Here is a 19,276-nt window from a genome sequence, read left to right on the forward strand (position 1 = left end):
AAAGGCAGGGAGGCGGGATGGAAGGTTGTTGCAGTAATCCTGCTGAGCGGTGCTGATGGCTTGGACCGAGGTGGTAAGTATGGAGATGAGTGGACAGATACAAGAGGTACTTAAAAGGTAGAATCAACTAAACTTTCGGATGTTTTCCAACTGACAGACCCTGTCTGTCTACTATTACCTATTAAAACCCTACTCATCTTCAGACTCAACTGTCATCTTTTTCATAAAAGTTTTCACGTCCTCCCTGACCCATTTTCTACTTTCTGTAACTTCCATAGCAATCTGTGTACCTATGATGTGACACGGATGTCAGAACTGAATTATTGTTTATGTCTGAATTAGATTTTATTTCTGAACTAGATTTTAAGATCTTCGAGGGTGAAGACTGTCTCACTCATTTTTCACTCTGCACTGCACCTTGATAGAGTGGCACCCAGTAAATGCACATTGGATTGAATTACATGCTCTGTATTCTGCACGCATCTAATTTTGTGCACTGCACGTTTTCTACAGTAGATTCTCCAACTATGAGTACTCAGTGAGTTTTCAATTCAGGATCTATAAATGGACTCAGAAAAAAAGTTTTTTGTCCTGGTACACAGACAGAAACAAAGGAATTTCAATATTGGAAATGTTTGCTTTTATTTTCAGGACAGTTCCCCAGCAGCTTTGTGGAAATTGTTACCATTCCCAGTCTAAAAGAGGGAGAGAGACTGTTTGTCTGTATCTGTGAATTTACATCCCTAGAGTTGAACAGTCTTCCACTCCATCGAGGTAAGTTGATCATCCAAGAATAGATTGTTTAAAAATAAGATTGGTGGAGTCAGTACATTTTGACAACTAGAGCTCTTTTTTTGAATTTTTGTAAGGGACTAACTTCTGAGTCTTCAGTAATATCAAGAGAGTGCTGACCATAACAATGCCTTATATTTGAATAGCATTCTACAGTTTCCACAGTATTTTCTCACAAATACACTCTCATTTGATCCTCAACACAGACCTGGGAGGTAGTAAAGTGGGTATTATTAACTGCATTTAAAAAGTAATGAAAATAAGATTCAAAGAATGTTGCCTATGGTTGAGAAGTTTTGGCTTCAGAAAGTGAAGTCCTATCACCTGATCATAAGTTCAGTATTTCCTTCTGCTGCTCCAGGCTGTAACCACACTTCAGACTACAATTATCTTTTTTTCCTATAAAAACTGATAAACTTTGCTAACAACATCACTATTATTAATGCATAATAGTAGAGCAGGAATTGTGGTAAGCAGATTGAGAGAGAGATGCAAAACAGCCCCCTTGCTACTCAGCTATTAGGTAATGTTATTAAAGTTCTCATCAGAGCCAGTTTAAAATAAAGTTGTTTAAAGCAATGGTCATAGCTATGTCTCAATGATATTCCAAGTAGTTCTCACTTCTTGCACTCTGATAGACATATGAACTTCTAAAGAGTGACTGTAAACCATTTCACCTCATATACTTGACTAAGTCCATACATTTCTGCATAAAAACAGAAACCAGTTATGTTCCACAAACTGAGGCTTATGATCAGTGCAATTTTGTGAGGGTTCAGAACAGTAATCAAAATGGTAGAATTTATTGGCTATGTTATTAATATTGTTACTTGCTCTTTTGAGTATGGCACTTAAAGGAATAAGCTTATTTTTTTTTAATTTCTTAAACCATGTACACATATGAGTGGTGGGGGAGAGCAGAGGTGGGGAGAGAGACCTAGCAAATTTCCTAACCATTAGTGAGAAGAAAGAAATATTGGATTTTGATCTTAATCCTCAAAATCTGTTTTCAGAGTTGCTTGCACTTCACTGTACACTGAGCCTCTACCTCTGCTCTTTATGCTTTTTTGCTCATCAATGTTGGGAAAGCAGACAGAAATAGATGAAGTTGTAGGAGGGAACCTTATCTGTCCCTACTCACAGCTTTCCTACTGCAGGGCTGAGTCTACATGTGACAAGTAAAAAGGTGTGGAGAAAGGGCCAGAGCACAGTGCTTCTGGCAGAGCTGCGCAGAGGATGTGGATGGCATGGACTTGTTTTATCCTACACCTGATTTCTGGAGCAAATACTGTGTATAAGAATGTACTGTGTGGGAATATGCAGTATGTCTACGATGTTTGAGGAACTTGACAACGTGGCTTCTGGAGTTAGTTTTTTTAGCTTTACAATTATATCTTATGTAGTCAAGTCTTAGGTACCACAAAGAGAGATTTTCTACTGAATGCCTTCCCTGGGAAGACTGGTCTAATGTGTTCTGAACTTGCTTTGAAGTTAAAATCCACCTCAGGAATCCCAGGGCTACCTAAGAGATTCTCAGGAAGACGATGACATGGACCTTTCAGCCGTGAGCCCCTGTGCCAGGACTGACTCACAGTCAGGCTGGGTCCTGGAGTCTGTAGATCTTGTGTTGATAGCTTTTAACCAGATAAGCCTGAGGAGCTTGAAGATGTAAGTGGAGTTCAAAAGAAGAGGATGGAGGGCAATGGGAATACATAGAAAAAGAGAGAATAAAAACAGATGTACTCACCATCGGTGGTTTTAGCTTGTTCTCTTCCCTGGTACTCTGCTGCCCATAAACACACTGACTGCTCAGCTCTCTTTCCTTCTCTGCTTTCTGCTTCTCTTCTAGCTCTGTATGTCTTCGGATTTGAACATACAGCCTTTGAGGATGGGGATGTTAGGTGTATCTACACAATTGGTCTTTTTCTGGGAAGTTTAGCATGAGACACAGAAATGACTTTAGTTCCTTTTGTTTTCTATGCATAATGGATCTTAATTTTACTAATTAGAAACAAAATCACTAAAAAATGAAACTATTGTTTTATATCACATATAGTTTATAAGACTTGAAACTAGGCTTCCTGATTTTCAAGTCTTGTGCTTGGAATGGCCCTTCTACTTCTTAGGCTGAAAATTGTTTCTTCCAGTAGGTCAGTGTCTCTGCTCATGAGTACATACATTCTTTTTTTTTCCCCCGTTAATTTTTTATTGAAGTATAGACAGTGTACAATGTTGTGTCAAGTATACACATTCTTTATCTCTGCCCTCTAGGACTCAGTCCAGTTCCCTTTCCTTTGACCCTTCAGTTTAGCAGTGAAGCTTCTCTTCTGTGATTTAATATATGTCAAGAGGGGATTTGGAAACCTTAAGAGCATGTGGGATAATATTTGAGACCCGTTTTGTTTTACCTTGCTGCCTTTAGTTAATTGTTAATTATCTACCTTTCAGAAATATCATTAGGATGAATAAGAAAAAAATTATATATTTTTATAAGCTATATTACAAAAAATAGATATATGTATTTATTTAGAGCAGGCAGGATAGTTTAGGGGATAAGAATTCTCACAGCCCTAGATCTAAAGCCAGCTTCACAACTCAATAGCTATGACTTCAGACTAGTCACTTAAGTTCTCTTGGCCTCAGTTTCCTTGTCTGCAAGTGAGGATAATAATAATACCTACCTCAGTGAGTTGTGAGGATTAAATGAGGTTATACATGTAAAGCAGCTGGCACAGCGTAGTCACTTAATAAAGATTAGTCTAGTGGCATAAAAATTATTTATTAATTTTTTATTCTTCAAATGGAATTCCTAGGGTTCATAGATATGCGTGGGGGACCTTGTTTCCTGATAATTACGTGATATCTTGTCTATATGTACGTTTTCCCAGGTAGATTCTATCTGGAATTATAACCACCAGTGATTCTACCAGCAGATGTCACCCTCCCTCCTTTTCCTGAAGCGATCCATTTGTTTTGGACTGTTCCCTGAATTTTGAGTTATATTTATACTCAAAAATAAGTCTGTCTCTTAAAAGACAATGCAGATGCCATACCAAAAAAATAAAGACAGGAAGGAAAAAAGAAAGAGAAGTGAAAAACAAAAAAAATGAGAGTATCACAAGGAAAAAAACAGAAAGAGGAGAGAAAAAAATTAGTGTGAGTAGTGAAATAACAATAATTGCCTTACGTAACACAGAATGCTTATCCCTTGCTTATAACCTCATGTTTCTAGGCTACCTCCCCACCCCCAAAAAAGACCAATAAAAACTAAATTGCTATATTTATTTAAACAAATTGATAATTGATATCTATCAGTTAAAGCACTCGTGTCACAAGTTTACGGTGTCATGTGTGTAGGTGTCAGAATTAAGGGTCAGATACTTGGAAACCTGGGTAAAGTATACAGTCAGTCTGTATAGAGCACAGTCCCCTGGGCATAAGGATTCAGTGAGGGACCCAATACTGCAGTCAGACTACTTCTGATCAGATTCTTAGAAGAAAAGAAAGGAGGAAATTTTCTTTCTTATCATCTTATTTCTAATGCATTTCTTACTCGAATAAAAAAAATCCAACTGGAAGAAACAAGCACTGTGATGGCTGGGATTTACCGTGTCCAGCAAAAGGCTCAGGCTGACCCTAAGGGTCATCACACTTCCTATTTTTCTGTTCTCAAAATCTGGTCACTCTATTCTGGGAGTTCCTCGTATTGTTGTTTCCAGAGTCTGGGAATGGACCACTAAGTAGCCTCCATTCCTAAAGAATCACCTAGGATGCCAGGGGAAGAGCTGCATACTCTTTCTGATGAAAATGGGAGACTCATGTAAAAACTCAATATAAAATAAGAGTGTTCAACAAAATTACCTCTAAAGTGGTTTTCAGGGCCTAAAAATTTTCCAAAAGTCACCTTTGTTATATAGAAAGAACTAACAGAATGGTAGCCTGCCAGGTAATAAAGCTTATCAAAACAGTCACCCAGCTGAAAATAGGAAAACAAGCCCTATTATAATAGTTTCATGGAGATTTGGCAAAACAAGAAAATACTGTAATTCTGCAGCTTTAAGAAAGCCAGTTCATTTAGAAGCCAGTAGAGTGGGAGTTATGGCACGCTTTTATTCTTATTATTCACCAAAAGGCCTATTGTGTCTGAACAGTAGCCATGTCTCCAGTGAGTTCCTTTGTGGTCTTGATGGAATGGCCTTAGAACTAATGGGGGAAAAAATCACTTGTATCACTTGTAATTCTCAAGACCTTAAGCTCTGACCAATGGATATTGAATCATAAAGGAAAATAGAAATATAGGACCAAGACCCTATTTTTCAAGAACATCTAAGCAAAACAGTATGAAATCAGTGAAAGTGTTTTGGGTGCCAACCACTAAGTGCAAAATCTTACATTAAGTGCTGTGTAGTATGTGAAAATACAAGTGTCAAAATTGGTGATACAAGTGATCATTACTTTAGTAGGCTACAGATGGCCAGGATGTATGTGATACTAGGTCATGCTAAGGTTTCAGATGGAGAGGCTTGTATAGGAGACAATGAAAGTCCCTTTGTGTGGAATAGGGTCTCATAGGTGAGATAATATTGGATAGCTGAGGTGAGGCTGGGGGAGATTGTGACTGGATGTGAATGCTAGGTTGCACGGAGATGAAAACTTAAGAGTAGACTTTTGGTAGCTTGGTAACTGAACCTCTTTAGAAAGTATCCAAAGCAAACTTATTTTTTTATATATTTCTCAGAGTAAGAATAAGATTATTAGAGAAGATGCCTTTGGCAATAAGAAGACTTCATGCCTCATGGTGAAAGTCTGAGCAGGGGAGGGGGATGATAAAGTTGGTACATTTATAATCTTAGTTTGGTATGCATCATTTAGTACACTGGAAGAGATGTCTGGGGCAAGGTTTAAAAGAATGAGATGATGGGAGTTGGACTCAGGTGGTGGCAAAGAGCAAATGATCACAGATAGCCAACAGGCACAAGAAAAGATGCTCAGTATCACTATCAGAGAAATGCAAATCAAAACTACTGTGAGGTATCATCTTACACAGGTCAGAATGACCTTTATTAAAAAGTATACAAATAATAAATGCTGGAGGGGGCATGGAGAAAAAGGAACCCTACTACACTGTTGGTGGGAATATAAATTGGTGCAGCCACTGTGGAAAACAGTAATGGAAATTCCTTTAAAAACTAAAAATAGAATTACCATATGATCCTGCAGTCCCACTCCTGGGCATATATCCAGAGAAAACTGTAATTTGAAAGGATACACGCACCCCAGTGTTCATTGCAGCACTATTTACAATAGCCAAGACGTGGAAACAACGTAAATGCCCATTGACAGATGATAACTGGATAAAGAAGATGTAATACACAACACACACACACATATACACAAAATGGAATACTACTCAGCCATAAAAAATAATGAAATAATGCCACTTGTAGCAAAATGGATGGACCTGGAGATTATCATATTAAGTGAAGTAAGTCAGACAGAGAAAGACAAACATCATATGATATCATTTTTTGTGGACCTAAAAAAAATAATACAAACAAATTTATTTACAAAACAGAAATAGGTCAAAGACATAGAAAGCAAACTTATGGTTACCAAAGAGGAAAGTGGGGGCAGAGGGAGGGATAAATTAAGAGTTTGGGATTAACATATACATACTACTATATATAAAATAGATAAACAACAAAGACCTACTGTATAGCACAAGGAACTATATTCAGTATCTTGTAATAACCTATAATGGAAAAGAATCTGAAAAAGAATATAATCTACAAAATGAATAGTTGATAATCAGATAATTAAAAGTTTGTTATAAAACAATTTACTGAAAAACCATAGAATAATTTTTTTAGCTGGACCAGATCCTATAAGACTGAATATTAGTTTTGTTTTTTTCCAGAAGCAAGCGCTGTGCCCCCATCCTTTTCTTACCTCACTTTCTTCAACTATAAGACAGATGCTAACTGTTCAGCTTATATTTTGTGAAGATAGTCTGAAACACCAATATTGGAAGCATTGATTATTTTCAAAAGCAAAAGTGCTGATTGCTAGAACATCTTTTAAGATTTCATTATGATGTATTTTCAGGTTAAGGATAGTTTAAGAAGGCCTCTGGAGAAGATAAACAAAGAATTTGTTGCCCACATGCTGCACCTCCAACCCATTCCTGAAGACTTCTTTCTTTCTTCCCTATTTGATATTGAATATAATTTAGTGTGAGAAATTAGATCCATCTATTCAAATGTCTGTAATGGACATGAATATTGTTTATCATTTATAAACAAATCCAGTGGCATAGACTGTAAAAACATTGTTTATAGTAGCACTTTCAAACTTTTTGATCTTAGGATCCGTTTACATTATTGGAAGTTATTGTGACCCTAAAGAGCTCTTGCTTATGTGGGCCTAGTGATATTTACCATATTAACTATTAAAACTGAGAAAACTTTAAATTATTAGTTTATTTTTTAAAACCCATTTTATGAAAAATAGCTAATTTCCTAAACAAAAAAAAAATTTAATGAGGAGAGTAATACAGGTTTACATTTTTGCAAATCTCTTTGATATTTGGTTTAATAGAAGAAATCTAGATTCTTTTATTTGCTCTATATTCAGTGTGCTGCGATACATTGTTTTGCTGAAGTATATGAAGAAGGTATGATGATAGTTTTGACCTCACAGATCCTCTGAAAGGATCCCAGGGATCCACCCGCAGGGTTCCATGGACCACATTTTGAAAAACCCAGGTTTATAGGGGTGTTCACTCTGTTGTCACTGACTGGTCAAAAAGCGTTCATGCCCTTGAGACTCTAGGTTTATATCTCCTTGAATTTGATAGATGTGTAAGATGACAAGTTGCACTCTTATAGTAACGTCCTGATGGGGTGATGACTGAGGTCATTATCTTTGCTTCTCTTCTCTTTCTTAGGTGACCTAGTGATTCTCGATGGCACTCCCACGGCCGGCTGGCTGCAGGGCCGAAGCTGCTGGGGAGCCCGGGGCTTCTTCCCATCCTCCTGTGTCAGGGAGCTCTGCCTCTCCTCATGGAGCCGGCGGTGGCACTCACAGAGTGCCCTTCTCCAGATTCCTGAATATTCAATGGGACAGGCCCGGGCGCTGATGGGGCTTTCTGCCCAGCTGGACGAGGAGCTGGACTTCAGAGAAGGGGATGTGATTACCATTATTGGAGTTCCTGAACCAGGCTGGTTTGAAGGAGAGTTAGAGGGTCGAAGAGGCATTTTTCCCGAAGGTTTTGTAGAGCTTTTAGGGCCCCTGAGGACTGTGGATGAGTCAGTAAATTCTGGAAACCGTGATGACTGCATGACTAACGGGGAAGTGGATACCCCTACAGGAGAAGAGGAGAGAGAGCCAGAAGAGGACGGCGAGCAGCCAGGCACCTACGGGATTGCCCTCTACCAATTCCAGGCCCTGGAGCCGAATGAGTTGGATTTCGAGGTAGGCGATAAAATCCGAATCCTGGGGACGCTGGAAGATGGCTGGCTAGAAGGGTCACTGAAGGGTAGGACAGGCATCTTTCCTTATCGGTTTGTAAAGTTATGTCCTGAAACAAGGGTAGAGGAAACCGCGGATCTGCCACAGGAAAGCAGCCTCGCCAAGGTCCCTGACACTTTGGATTGTTCAGAGGACGCCTTAGTAGCGGAGGGGGAAAGACATGAATCTCTCGAGAATAAAGCAGAGGATTCCGACTGTGTTATTTCTGAAACATCCACTTCTTCCCTGGAGCATCTGATTCCTGAGTATGAAGTAGATAAAATCTCTCACTGGGAGGAGGGCATCTCAGGAGGGCCCCCAGGAAACACGTGCACGGGGCATGAACAGCCTCTTGCCAAAGACACTTCCTTGAAAGATCCTTCACACGAAGTAGTCAATGGTGTTGCCTCCCAACCTCAAGTACCTTTTCACTCCAAATCGCAGAAAAACCAGTATTATTCCACAGCAGGAGGGAGCCATCCAAGCCCTGACCGGTATTCTGACCCTCTTCCTCTAGAAGCAAGGACTAGAGACTACTCCAGCCTACCTCCCAGAAGAACATACTCCCAGCCAAAAACCCTTCAGAAGCCAGTGTCTCCTTTTCACAACAGCTCTTCCTTCTCAGCCGCCAGGGTGGTCAGACCCAGCCAGCTGAGCCCTCAGTTCCAGGGCATGGCAAAGTATGTGAAAAAGCTCTGCACACCCAAAGAAGATGCTTCCAGCTTTTGCTCTGCATCAGAGAAGTCAGAGGTGAAGCCTGGTCTGCAAGATAAGGCACCCGCCGTGGAAGCAGCGGTACTTTCACAGGGAGACGGCAGCATGGACCTGGACTCTAAGTTGACACAACAGCTGATGGAGTTTGAGAAGAGCTTGTCAGGGCCTGGCACAGAACCAGATAAAATTTTGCGCCATTTTTCAATCATGGACTTTAATTCCGAGAAGGATATTTTCCGAGGTTCCTCGAAGCTAATCACCCAGCAGGAGCTACCCGAGAGGAGAAAGGTTCTAAGGCCACCACCACCCCGCCCCTGTACTCCAGCATCCACTTCTCTCCATTTGCCAGTGGACCAGAACCTGAGACCAGAACCACCCTTGGCAATGCGACCCTCCCGACCAGCTCCCCTGCCTCCCTCGGGCCAGCAGAGAATGAATGCAGTATCCCCTAAGCTCCTAGCCTGCAACCGTCCTGGCTGGGAGACTCTAGAAAAGGAGAGCCCTGAGAGCATGGAAAAGACTTTGGACCAAACTTCCCAGTGTCCCTTAGTCTTGGTGAGGATTCAGGAAATGGAACAGGACTTGGATATGTGTCGCAGGGCTCAAGAAGAGCTGAACTTACTGCTGGAGGAGAAGCAAGAAGAATCACTAAGGGCAGAGACCCTTGAGAATCTTGAATTCTATGAGAATAATATTGAGAGTTTGAATATGGAACTCCAGCAACTTAGAGGTAAGTGCTGAGGAAATAATATATACTTGTTTCTTGACACCCACAAGCAAGTAACAGCCTACCTAGGTTTTTAAGGGATATGTTACCATCTTTGATGGACTGTAACTTTCTTTAACCAGGCTCTGCTAAGGACTAAAGACTTCCAGGCTTATACTCATGAGAAAACTGCATCTTTTATCTTTGTGGTCCAGGAACTAGATTTCAATAATAATAATAATAACAAACATTTATTAATGTATTAATAAGCATTTGTCACAAAGAATCTTCACAGCCACCTTGAAGGTACCAGGATAATTCATATGCCTACTTTAGAGATGAGGAAACCAAGATTTATAGGGATTAAATAACTTGTCAAGGGAGCGGGGACTTGAGCTCATGTCTTTGACTACTGTGGTTTACCGTTTCCCACCTTGCACATTCAGAAATTCAAACGTTGTCCCTTAACTTGGGGGTGGCCAGCCTCTGTAGACTTTACTCGTATTCACCAGACTACCAGGAGAAATAATGTGTGAAGTAGGAAGAGGAAGAGCGTGAGACAGCAGCAGTTGTTCTAGGGCCCGCAGGGAGCACTCATGCATGCCCTTTGTCATGCACGCCTGAGAGCTCTGACCCTACATGACCTCAGGAAAGTCGGTAATAAAAAGCACTCTGTGCATCGAGGAATTGCAGGATCCCAGTAAATAAAAGCAGGAGAATGCTGGCCCAGCAAGACTGGATCAAGATAGCAGACCAAGTATACATACCTGCCTCCCCTTGTCCTTTGTATCTCTAAAAATAAATGGAAAAAAAAATTCCCAAAAGTATTGTTAGAAGCTCAGAAATTGAGTAATTTTCTGAAAGATGGAAAGCAGGTGGCATTATGGAAAGAGAGGGAAACCTCTATCTAAAATATGCTCTGGGGTTGCTGTACAACTGGGCACAGTTCTGCGGGAACTCCAGACTCAGAGGTGTGACTCTGGGAGGGGGTCCTGGAGCAAGTGCAGGGTGGTAGATTAGAGCCAGCCCAGGCTGCTGGGCCGTGGGTCGTCTGTGCTAAACGGGGCAGCAGCAACACTTGCCGTCAAGCTAAAGCACAAGCATAAGCACTTGGACTTGTCCTCTAGAGGGTGTTCCTTTAATATGAGTGCCTGAACTCCTGGGGGAATGCCAGGTACCTGGATGATTTCAGAGTGCCTGAAAAGGAATCTGGAGGGAACGTTGACTCAGCACTACATCCCTAAAGCCATAGCAAGCCCCAGGTTCTTCATCACCTTTCATACCTAGAAGTTTTGAGATATATTTGTAAACTATTTTTGCATTAGGTATACAGGTGGCAGAACAAAAGTCTCCCAAATTCCAGGTAGTAGGAATTTCTCAATAATGATACGTTTTCGAATTAGTAGTGTCCCACAGGAATGTTATGTCTTCTGTGCTTATATACACTGTGCAGTGTTTTTAAAGGGATGCATGGAGTGAAGGATTGGTATTCTTTTTCATTCAACTGACCTTTTTCAGGACCAATTTAATGATTCAGCTGGTGTTCTTACTATGATCTTACTATGTTAGGTTTTTTAATTCTAAAAATTTGATATTGTGAAAGACCTACAGTAGGTAGGTGGAGTCTTTAATCAGGAAGACTTTATTTGAATCTACCAAATACAGCATTAGCTGTGTTGATGTTGAGTTGATTGCTTTTCAGTGGCTGTATTGTTTATATCAATTGCTAATGTGATGAAATTACTTATTCCTTGTAATCACCGACAATGCTTCTTCAGGTCGTCGTTTTCTGTCTTCATAAAAAGTATATCCAACAATATAAGCAGTTCCTTGAAAGAAGCAAAAATTAATCAGTTTGAGCACCATGCTTTACCCCTCGAATTCAGTCCCATACAATGTCTATGGTATTGATCTTTGTTTTGTGACTAGTATTCCAGACAGAAAAATGTTTCCCTTTTGCATTGATGTTGTTTGAATTGCTAAGAGTGTATCCAAGAGCATCTTCAGGTGGGGCCATTAGGGTGCATGTTGCTTTGCATAAACTCATTTTCTTTTTTAACAATGAAAATATTTTGGATACTTACTCCAATTTTGACATTGCCATTGAAATCAATCTTGTTTTGCTAATTGAAATTTTAGACAATATTCACATCTTTAAAAAAATTTTAACCTCAGTACCTCTATTAAAAATAAATAAATAAATCTAATTACCTCCCCACTAAAATTTTTTTAAAGAAAAAAATTTTTATCGAGATTATTAATATATATTATTTTAATTTCAGATGTACATCATGATTCAATATTAATATTTACATCTCTGCATTTCTTCTGTTAACACATTTATAAAGAATTATAAACTGTAGCAAATATAAACACTAGAAAATACTGAGTAAACATTTTCTGATACTATTAAAATAGTGGAACTTAAGCCTCTCTGAGCAAGATTTAACAGTACACAAAATCATGTGTCAAAATTGCCAATTTAGGGACTTACTTTGCTTCTAAAATTTAGTATTTCCTGGGCCATCACTTACAAGATTTGTATAAAATACACCAGGCAACTAAGCTTATTTATTTATTTTATTTGTAAGAATGACTCACTGTTAGCTGCACACAGGGCTATGAACACCTGCTCTTTATAAACACACTCACAGCATAGCAACAGTCACAAACAATACTGATTAGATCCTGATCACTCTGTCCTATGTACTCTCGTTTCCCGGTCAACCGTAATCTTTTGCTCTGTGTGTCAGTATTTTGTGCTCTTGCTTTCAAATTGACATTGGTGGATACTTTCAAACCAGTAACGTCCCTACATTTATTGTTAAGCTTTCTCACAGGAGAATTACAGTATCTTCCCCTTTTTTCCTGATTTCTCGGTTCTTAGGATTCAGAAAGACATACACATTTCCCAAGAAATGCTGAGAAGGAGTTCCCACATGGAAACAATAGTCATTCTCAGTCCAGCTCCACCTTAAACTAATTTCAAGGCTTAAAGTACCTTAGACAATAAAGATATTAGAATCCCAGCTAATTTTGCAAGAGGGTTAGTCCAATTCTGATTCACTATCAGGAGTCCTTTGGAATCTTAGCTTATTATAGAAAAGGTCTCTTTTTAGTCTCCTTACCTTGCCTTGGGCTTTGATTTTTTGACCTCTTTTTCCCAGAGGGCCATTGAAACGAAAGTTGAGTTTTCTGAAACTGGCAGATGTCCCAGGGCAGGGTAGCTTCTGTGGTTATTAACCTTTCTGGATTCTAGTTTTCCTTTTGGTTTTGGCCTGTAACTCTACCATTGTCATTGTGTTGATAGTTTTAAGATTTTTGAAATAATTCCTCTAACTTTTTTAGCTTTCTTTCTGTGAGAGGCTTGGTCTAAATAACCAAAATTTTAATTATTGGAAATAGATGCCCAATATTAGAAGTTTTAGCTAAGCCAGTTTTTGGCTTTGTCTGAGAATTAGGAGTTTTAAATTTGGAATTATGTAGATTCAGGGTAGAATACTAGGAGGCATTTATGAGTATAGTGTGTTGGGGAATGAAATGTCATTTTGCAGGCTTCAGGATGGTATTCAGGTCAGTCACTCATTCATCCAGCAAATGTTGGTTGACTTTTTAACTATGAGCTATGTTAAGGGCAGGGTATATAAACGTAGATGTGCTGTCTGCCCTCCAGGAGCTTCTGGTCAAATGAGTTGTTAATTAATAAGTTAAAGTCCATATCTAAAACAGTACCTTCAAATCTGATAAATAGGTTGGCTTCTGAACCAATAAAAATAGTCAGAGTTAGTCCATAGACTTTCAGATTTCCCAGTACATTGTTACTTTTAGAAGTCCTGATTAGGACTACATCCTGTAGCCCTGAGAGGATTTCGTTTTAGCATATCATAGTCCTTTTCTACCTCTAGGAGAGGTTCACATGGTGAATCTGACATTCAGGGTTGTGCATTCATTTCTTTACTCAGCAAATGTTTCTTGAGCATATGCTGTGAGCTAGGCGCTGGCTATACACTGATTAACAAAAAGGATGTAGTTGTAGTATATTCATATTTGTGTTTCTTTGAAACTCTAGTGATCATACTGATATTAGCCTCTGTATTTAATCACACTACGTGTCTTACTGCCATAGTTACTTTCAGTGTGGGCCAAGGCCCTGTTGTTCTAAATCAGTGCAGTGGATGGTAAACTGTAGAGAGAGTCAGCCTCTTCCACATCAGAAACCTCACTCCTCAACTTCTCCCCTTGGTCATGTCAAGAGGACCAGAGTCTCCCAGGTTAATTATTTTTTAATATGAAACTATTTTAGTTATTTCTTCACTTTTCTCCCCTCTCAGGGTAATTTTTAATTTCAGTTTTAAATGACTCTTGCACATTAAATCAGAATATGTTTTCCAGGAAAGTAACATTTTCAGCAAGATACTGGGTGAGATCTGAGGCCCACTAGAGAGAGCCATTATAACCTAATGGAGAATATAAACTATAACCAGCTGGAGAATGACTGATATGGAACAATAACATCTTTATACTAAATTGATACATAATATTCCAGGCATATTTTTTTTAAATTGAAAGTATACTTTTTCTACATACAGAAGCAATTTGTTATTTTGAAGACTCCTTGTAATTACTCAGATATAAAAAGTCTTTCTTGAACTAGTAAAGGATAATGGAGTTAAAAAGTTAAAACATTTTGTGGTCTTTCGAGATATAAAAGTTCATGTAAAAGAAATAATGATATTTCTTTCTAGTTTGTCAGTACCTAAGAAAAAAGTCAGTATCCTCAGCTTGTGTAACATCTGGTTCAGGGTGTTGGCTCAGTAAAAATTAGCTTAGTTGCTTGTAATGGATTTTATCTTGGTTTAAAACAGCAACCATAGTCAGAAGCCATTAAGAGTCTATGTTGATTCAGGACAGACTAGTTTTCCTTTTAGGATAGATGGTTTAATGTGTCAAGAAATGTAGTGGGGAGGGTATAGCTCAGTGGTAGAGCACATGCTTAGCATGCACGAAGTTTAATCCCTAGTACCTCCATTAAAAAAAAAAAAAAGAAATGTAGCTAGGAATAACTTAGTAATAATTAGCCTGTGAATCACTATTCTTTGCAGTTTATAGTATGGTTTTATGAACATTTCCTCATCCTCAGCTCCAGGCAAAAGGATGGAGAAATTGGAATAGCTCCAGGAACTTCAATAATCAGATTTCACCCAGGCTTTGCAGTGCTGAATGAAAGGACCTGTTTCCTGCTAGCATGGGACCCCTCAGCCACAAACTTTCTTGCCACCGCTGACTACCAAAGTGTGCTGACTCCTACTGTTCACTTTACCAGATGTATAGCAAGACCTCAAAGACAAAAAACGCTGGGGCAGTCATTTATTCAGTACATACTATGGAGCTTCTACTATATTCTAGTGTTCTGGAGTTACAGCAGCAATCTCTGCCCCCATGGGGGGAGACAAACAATAAGTAAAAGTATGAATATGTATTAGAAGGCAAAAGAACCTGTGGGCGGAATTAGGGAAGACCTCATTGAAAAGAGACATTTGAGTGAAGATCTGAATGACTGATTGTAGGGAGCCAGCCAAGCCATTTTAGGAGTCAGGACAGCAACTATAAGAGTGTGCCTGGTGTTTGAGGAATAACAAGGAGGCCAGTTCAGCTTAGAGCAAAGGCGTGGGCTTTGTAGCCCATCATTTGGAGTAAGACCCAGGAAGGTTCTGAGCAGGGGAGCGATATGATCCGACATAGAGCTTTACAGAGTCGCTCTGGCTAGGGTGTTGAGACACAAGGTCAGAGGCAGAGAGACCAGATAGGAGACCCCTGCAGTGACCCAGACAAGAGTTGGTGGTAGCTTGCACTGGGATGGTAGAGCGGAGATGAGGAAGAGTGCTCAGTTCTAGGTTTATTTTGAGTTGGAGCCAGTAGACTTGCTGGTGGATTGGGTGTGAGGGTAAGAGAACGAAAAGTCAGGGATGACCCTGAGATTGAGCATCTGGAAGGACTGCAGTTGCCAGTAATTTCTCAATTAATGGTGGAGACTGCAGGGTGTGCTGGTTGGTGGTGGAGGTGGGACGGGGCAGAGGTCAACGGCACAATTTGGTATACAGACCCAGAGTTCAGAGGAATTAGGCCTGGAGACATAAATTCGGGACAAATAAATTTTGACAGCACATAGACATCATCTAAAGCCATGACATTAAATGAGATTACTTTTTTTAAAAAGTATAGATAGAGAAAAAGAGAAGAGGCCTGGGGAGTAAGCCTCAGTGTGAGCTCTCTGGAAGAAAGGAACTGAAAGAGTAGGATGGTGACAGCAATTGAGACTTTACTTGTCACACAGTGTGGTAGGTGCTTTTATACACTTTTCCCAAATTGCCCACATCTGACATGAGAAAACCGAGGTTTGCCCAAAGTCTCACAGATGGGATTCAGATTCAGGTGAGTTTCACTCACAGCTTTATGTACTTCTCCACCTTGCTACACTGTAATGCCAGTGTGTTTCGACTTAAGGAGGGGCTGCTTGATCTCTGAGAGTGGGTGGTAGGAAGCACCACTTGAAAAACTCAGACCTACAGGTGGTCAAGGTAGAGGGATCCCAACAGACTCTTGCCAGCCTATTTCCAAAACAGTTTATGCCAACAATAACATTTTTCAGTACTCTCCTCTGTTGAAAACTTTTTGCCAAATTACGTGTATTTGTGGATTTAAGAGCATGTATGAATGTCTTGATATATATATTTTTAAATATTTCATTCTTCCTCACAGATATACTTTTGACTGATAGCTTTCATGAAGTTACAATTTCCAAAATATTGACCCATTCATGCTAATAACATCCCCAAGCTGCTCACAGTTCCGGTTTCTCTATTTGAACCCTCACCTAACTCATAACCCTTTAAGTTCCTCGTAAGTTTAAACTCTACAACATCTCAGATGCTTCTTACAGACCTGACCCATTTTAAGCATTTACATCCTTCAAAGTACATCTGATCCCCTGCCCCCAAACACCTCTTATTTCTCTATATTCCAGTCTTCATTTCCTTCTACAGTGCCCTCCTCTCCCCTCTTTCCTCTCTGTTTCTGCCCCTCCCCTGTCCCCATCAGTGGGCCTTTTCATTAGTGCTTAGTCTCTTTCTTTACTAGGGAACTTATTTACCTTTAAATCTTGGGTGTCGGTCTTCTCCCTCATTTCCAGACCCTCCTCCCACACAGCCAGATTGCTGTAGCTATATTGATAACCCATGAGTAACTTTAACCATAATGATAGGGTAACCCTGAGGCAGAGAGGCAGCAACACTAAGAGTGGAAACTGCATTCCTAGTCAAGAAATTCCTTTAATTCCTACTGTGTGCTAGGTAATTGGATCCTTAGGAGAAGCCCTGGGGCACGCCAAGGTTTAGGAATGTGGAAGACAAGGGAGGTGAACTAGCACAGGAGAAGGAGCAGCCAGCCAAGTGAAGGAAGAACTTTAAGGAAGGGAAGGGGAGTGTGTCAAAAAGCTGCTGAGAGGCCAAGTCTGATGAAGTCTCAGAAGTGACTGTTGGATTTAGTGACCTTGTCAAGAGCAGGTTTAGTGAAGTGATGAGGAACGGATAAAAGCCTTATTAGAGTGGATGAAAGATCCAGTGGGAGGTAAGGAAATAGAGGTGTTGAGTATTTGGCTTGCTCAAAAGTCTTTCAAAGCAAAAGTTATGCTATAAAGGAAAGCAAAGAAATGGGGTAGTAGCTGGAGGGGGCATCAGACTGAGGGGCCAACAGAAGTTTTGTAATATGGGAAACATTGCCACATGTTCATTGGCTGATGGGATTGATCGTTAGAGTGGGTACATTGAAAAGGCAAGAGCAAGAGGGCCTAACTGCTGGAGCAGAGTCTGAGGGATCAGCAAGGAATGGGATCCAGTGAACCAACCAAGAGATTGGCCTGTTATCAGAGCAGAGACAGTTCCTCCATTTTAACTGGAGGGAAGGCAGAGCATCCCAGTACAGGTGCAGGTAAGATGGTGGATTTAGTAGTGAAAAGATGAAGAACAGGCTTAGAGAGCTTAAGTAACTTGCCCAAGACTATACAGCTAGTAAGTGTCAAAGTCAGGATTCAGACCCAGGGCTAACACAGCTCTTAACCTCTAAGCTGTCCTGCTCTCTGCGTGGCATCTAGCATGTGCCCAATAAACACAACCACGATCAATTCATTAAACATGGGAGTACCTCCTGTGTGCCCCACATACAGAGCTGTGCTGGAGATTGGACATGGTCCTTGCCCTCCAGGGGCTTTCAGTGTAATAGACAGAGATAAACAAGTATGATAAAATAGCAGGTAAGATGAGAGGGATATTTGCATTGTGCTCTGGAAAACAGCAAGAACTGTGGGAATGAGAGATCGTCATTGGGGCTGAGTCTTAGAAAGTGAGGAGTTGATCATCAGACTGTAGGAAGCACATGAGCAGTTAAAGACACATTAATAGAGGCTTAGGTAATTACCTTGTCTTGCTAGGTGTTTTTTTTTTTTTAAACTATATCTCTTCCCTTGTCTTCCGTGACCTTGCCTCTGCTCTCTCTCCCTTTCCTCTCACCCACTTTCACCTCTTGGCGTTAGTTACAGCAGAATTTCTATCCACAGGTAAGTCATTGTAGCTGGTCGCCCACCCTCTAGTCACAGGTAACATCATGGCAGAGTGCCGCTTGGGGCTTTTGAAAAGAGCCTGTGGAATGTGACTGTTCTATCAAACGAAAGGGAGAGCAGCTGAGAGGGATAATGATCTACAAGGCTGCATTTCACCAGTAGGACTAGGACTGGGAAAAATAGAAAAGTTATTCTCTTACTGTTGGGCCACATTTCTATGCACATCGATTTATCACATGAAAAATCACAGCTTTTGATTAGTTCTGGGTCATAGTAATGAGGTAAAACTGAGGAATTTTACATCTTTATGTAAACCTTAAGGGCTGTAGAGCTTAGAAAAAGAGAAGGGGGGTGAGGTGGGAGTGGGAGCCCCATATTAAAACCAGCCATTCACTCTCCACTTATCCAAAGATCATTTCTTTTTACCTTCATGTAACCTGTTCTACTGGATCATTTTATAGCTAGTATCCTTACCTATAATTTATCCTCTTTTGTTTCTTTTCTTGGTTAATTTACTAGATGTGTGTTTCTTATCATGCTACCTTTATCAAACACTTGATATCAAAGTTGCTGAAGGAAATTTTGCTTTCCATAACAGGTAGGGAAGGATAAATCCTTACTTTTAAACCTTACTTAGAAATAAGTAAGATCAAAGAATATTAGGTTTAAACTAGAAGAGAAACTGATAACTTGTTCATTTTACACATAAGAAAACTGACAGCCAGAGAAGTTAAACATGGCTGCACACTGGTTATTAGCAGACGTTGAACTTCTAGAAGCTAGCTGTCCTGATTCCTTATCTCACACACAGTCATTCATGGTGAAAGCTGTCCTCCCAAATGATGTTGCCATCCTGTTGTTTTGTGAGCCAAATCACAATCTTTATTGGGTTTAGGCAGTAGGTTTTAGATTTCTGAGTCAGCTAGTACCGGAGAGTCTGC

General features: G+C 40.0%; 1 protein-coding gene across 2 annotated transcripts in view; it reads left to right on the forward strand.

Annotated features, from left to right (window-relative positions):
* DNMBP (dynamin binding protein) overlaps window positions 1-19,276 on the forward strand; it is a 92,681-nt gene that overhangs the window by 30,845 nt on the left and 42,560 nt on the right. For both annotated transcript variants that reach the window (XM_074373780.1, XM_074373779.1), the window contains 2 exons: window positions 652-774; window positions 7,739-9,745. In XM_074373780.1, coding sequence (XP_074229881.1) covers window positions 652-774; window positions 7,739-9,745 — 2,130 coding nt within the window. The remainder of the gene's footprint in view (window positions 1-651; window positions 775-7,738; window positions 9,746-19,276) is intronic.

This window comes from Camelus bactrianus, chromosome 11, assembly GCF_048773025.1.
Source record: "Camelus bactrianus isolate YW-2024 breed Bactrian camel chromosome 11, ASM4877302v1, whole genome shotgun sequence".
In the NCBI taxonomy this organism is placed as follows: Eukaryota; Metazoa; Chordata; class Mammalia; order Artiodactyla; family Camelidae; genus Camelus; species Camelus bactrianus.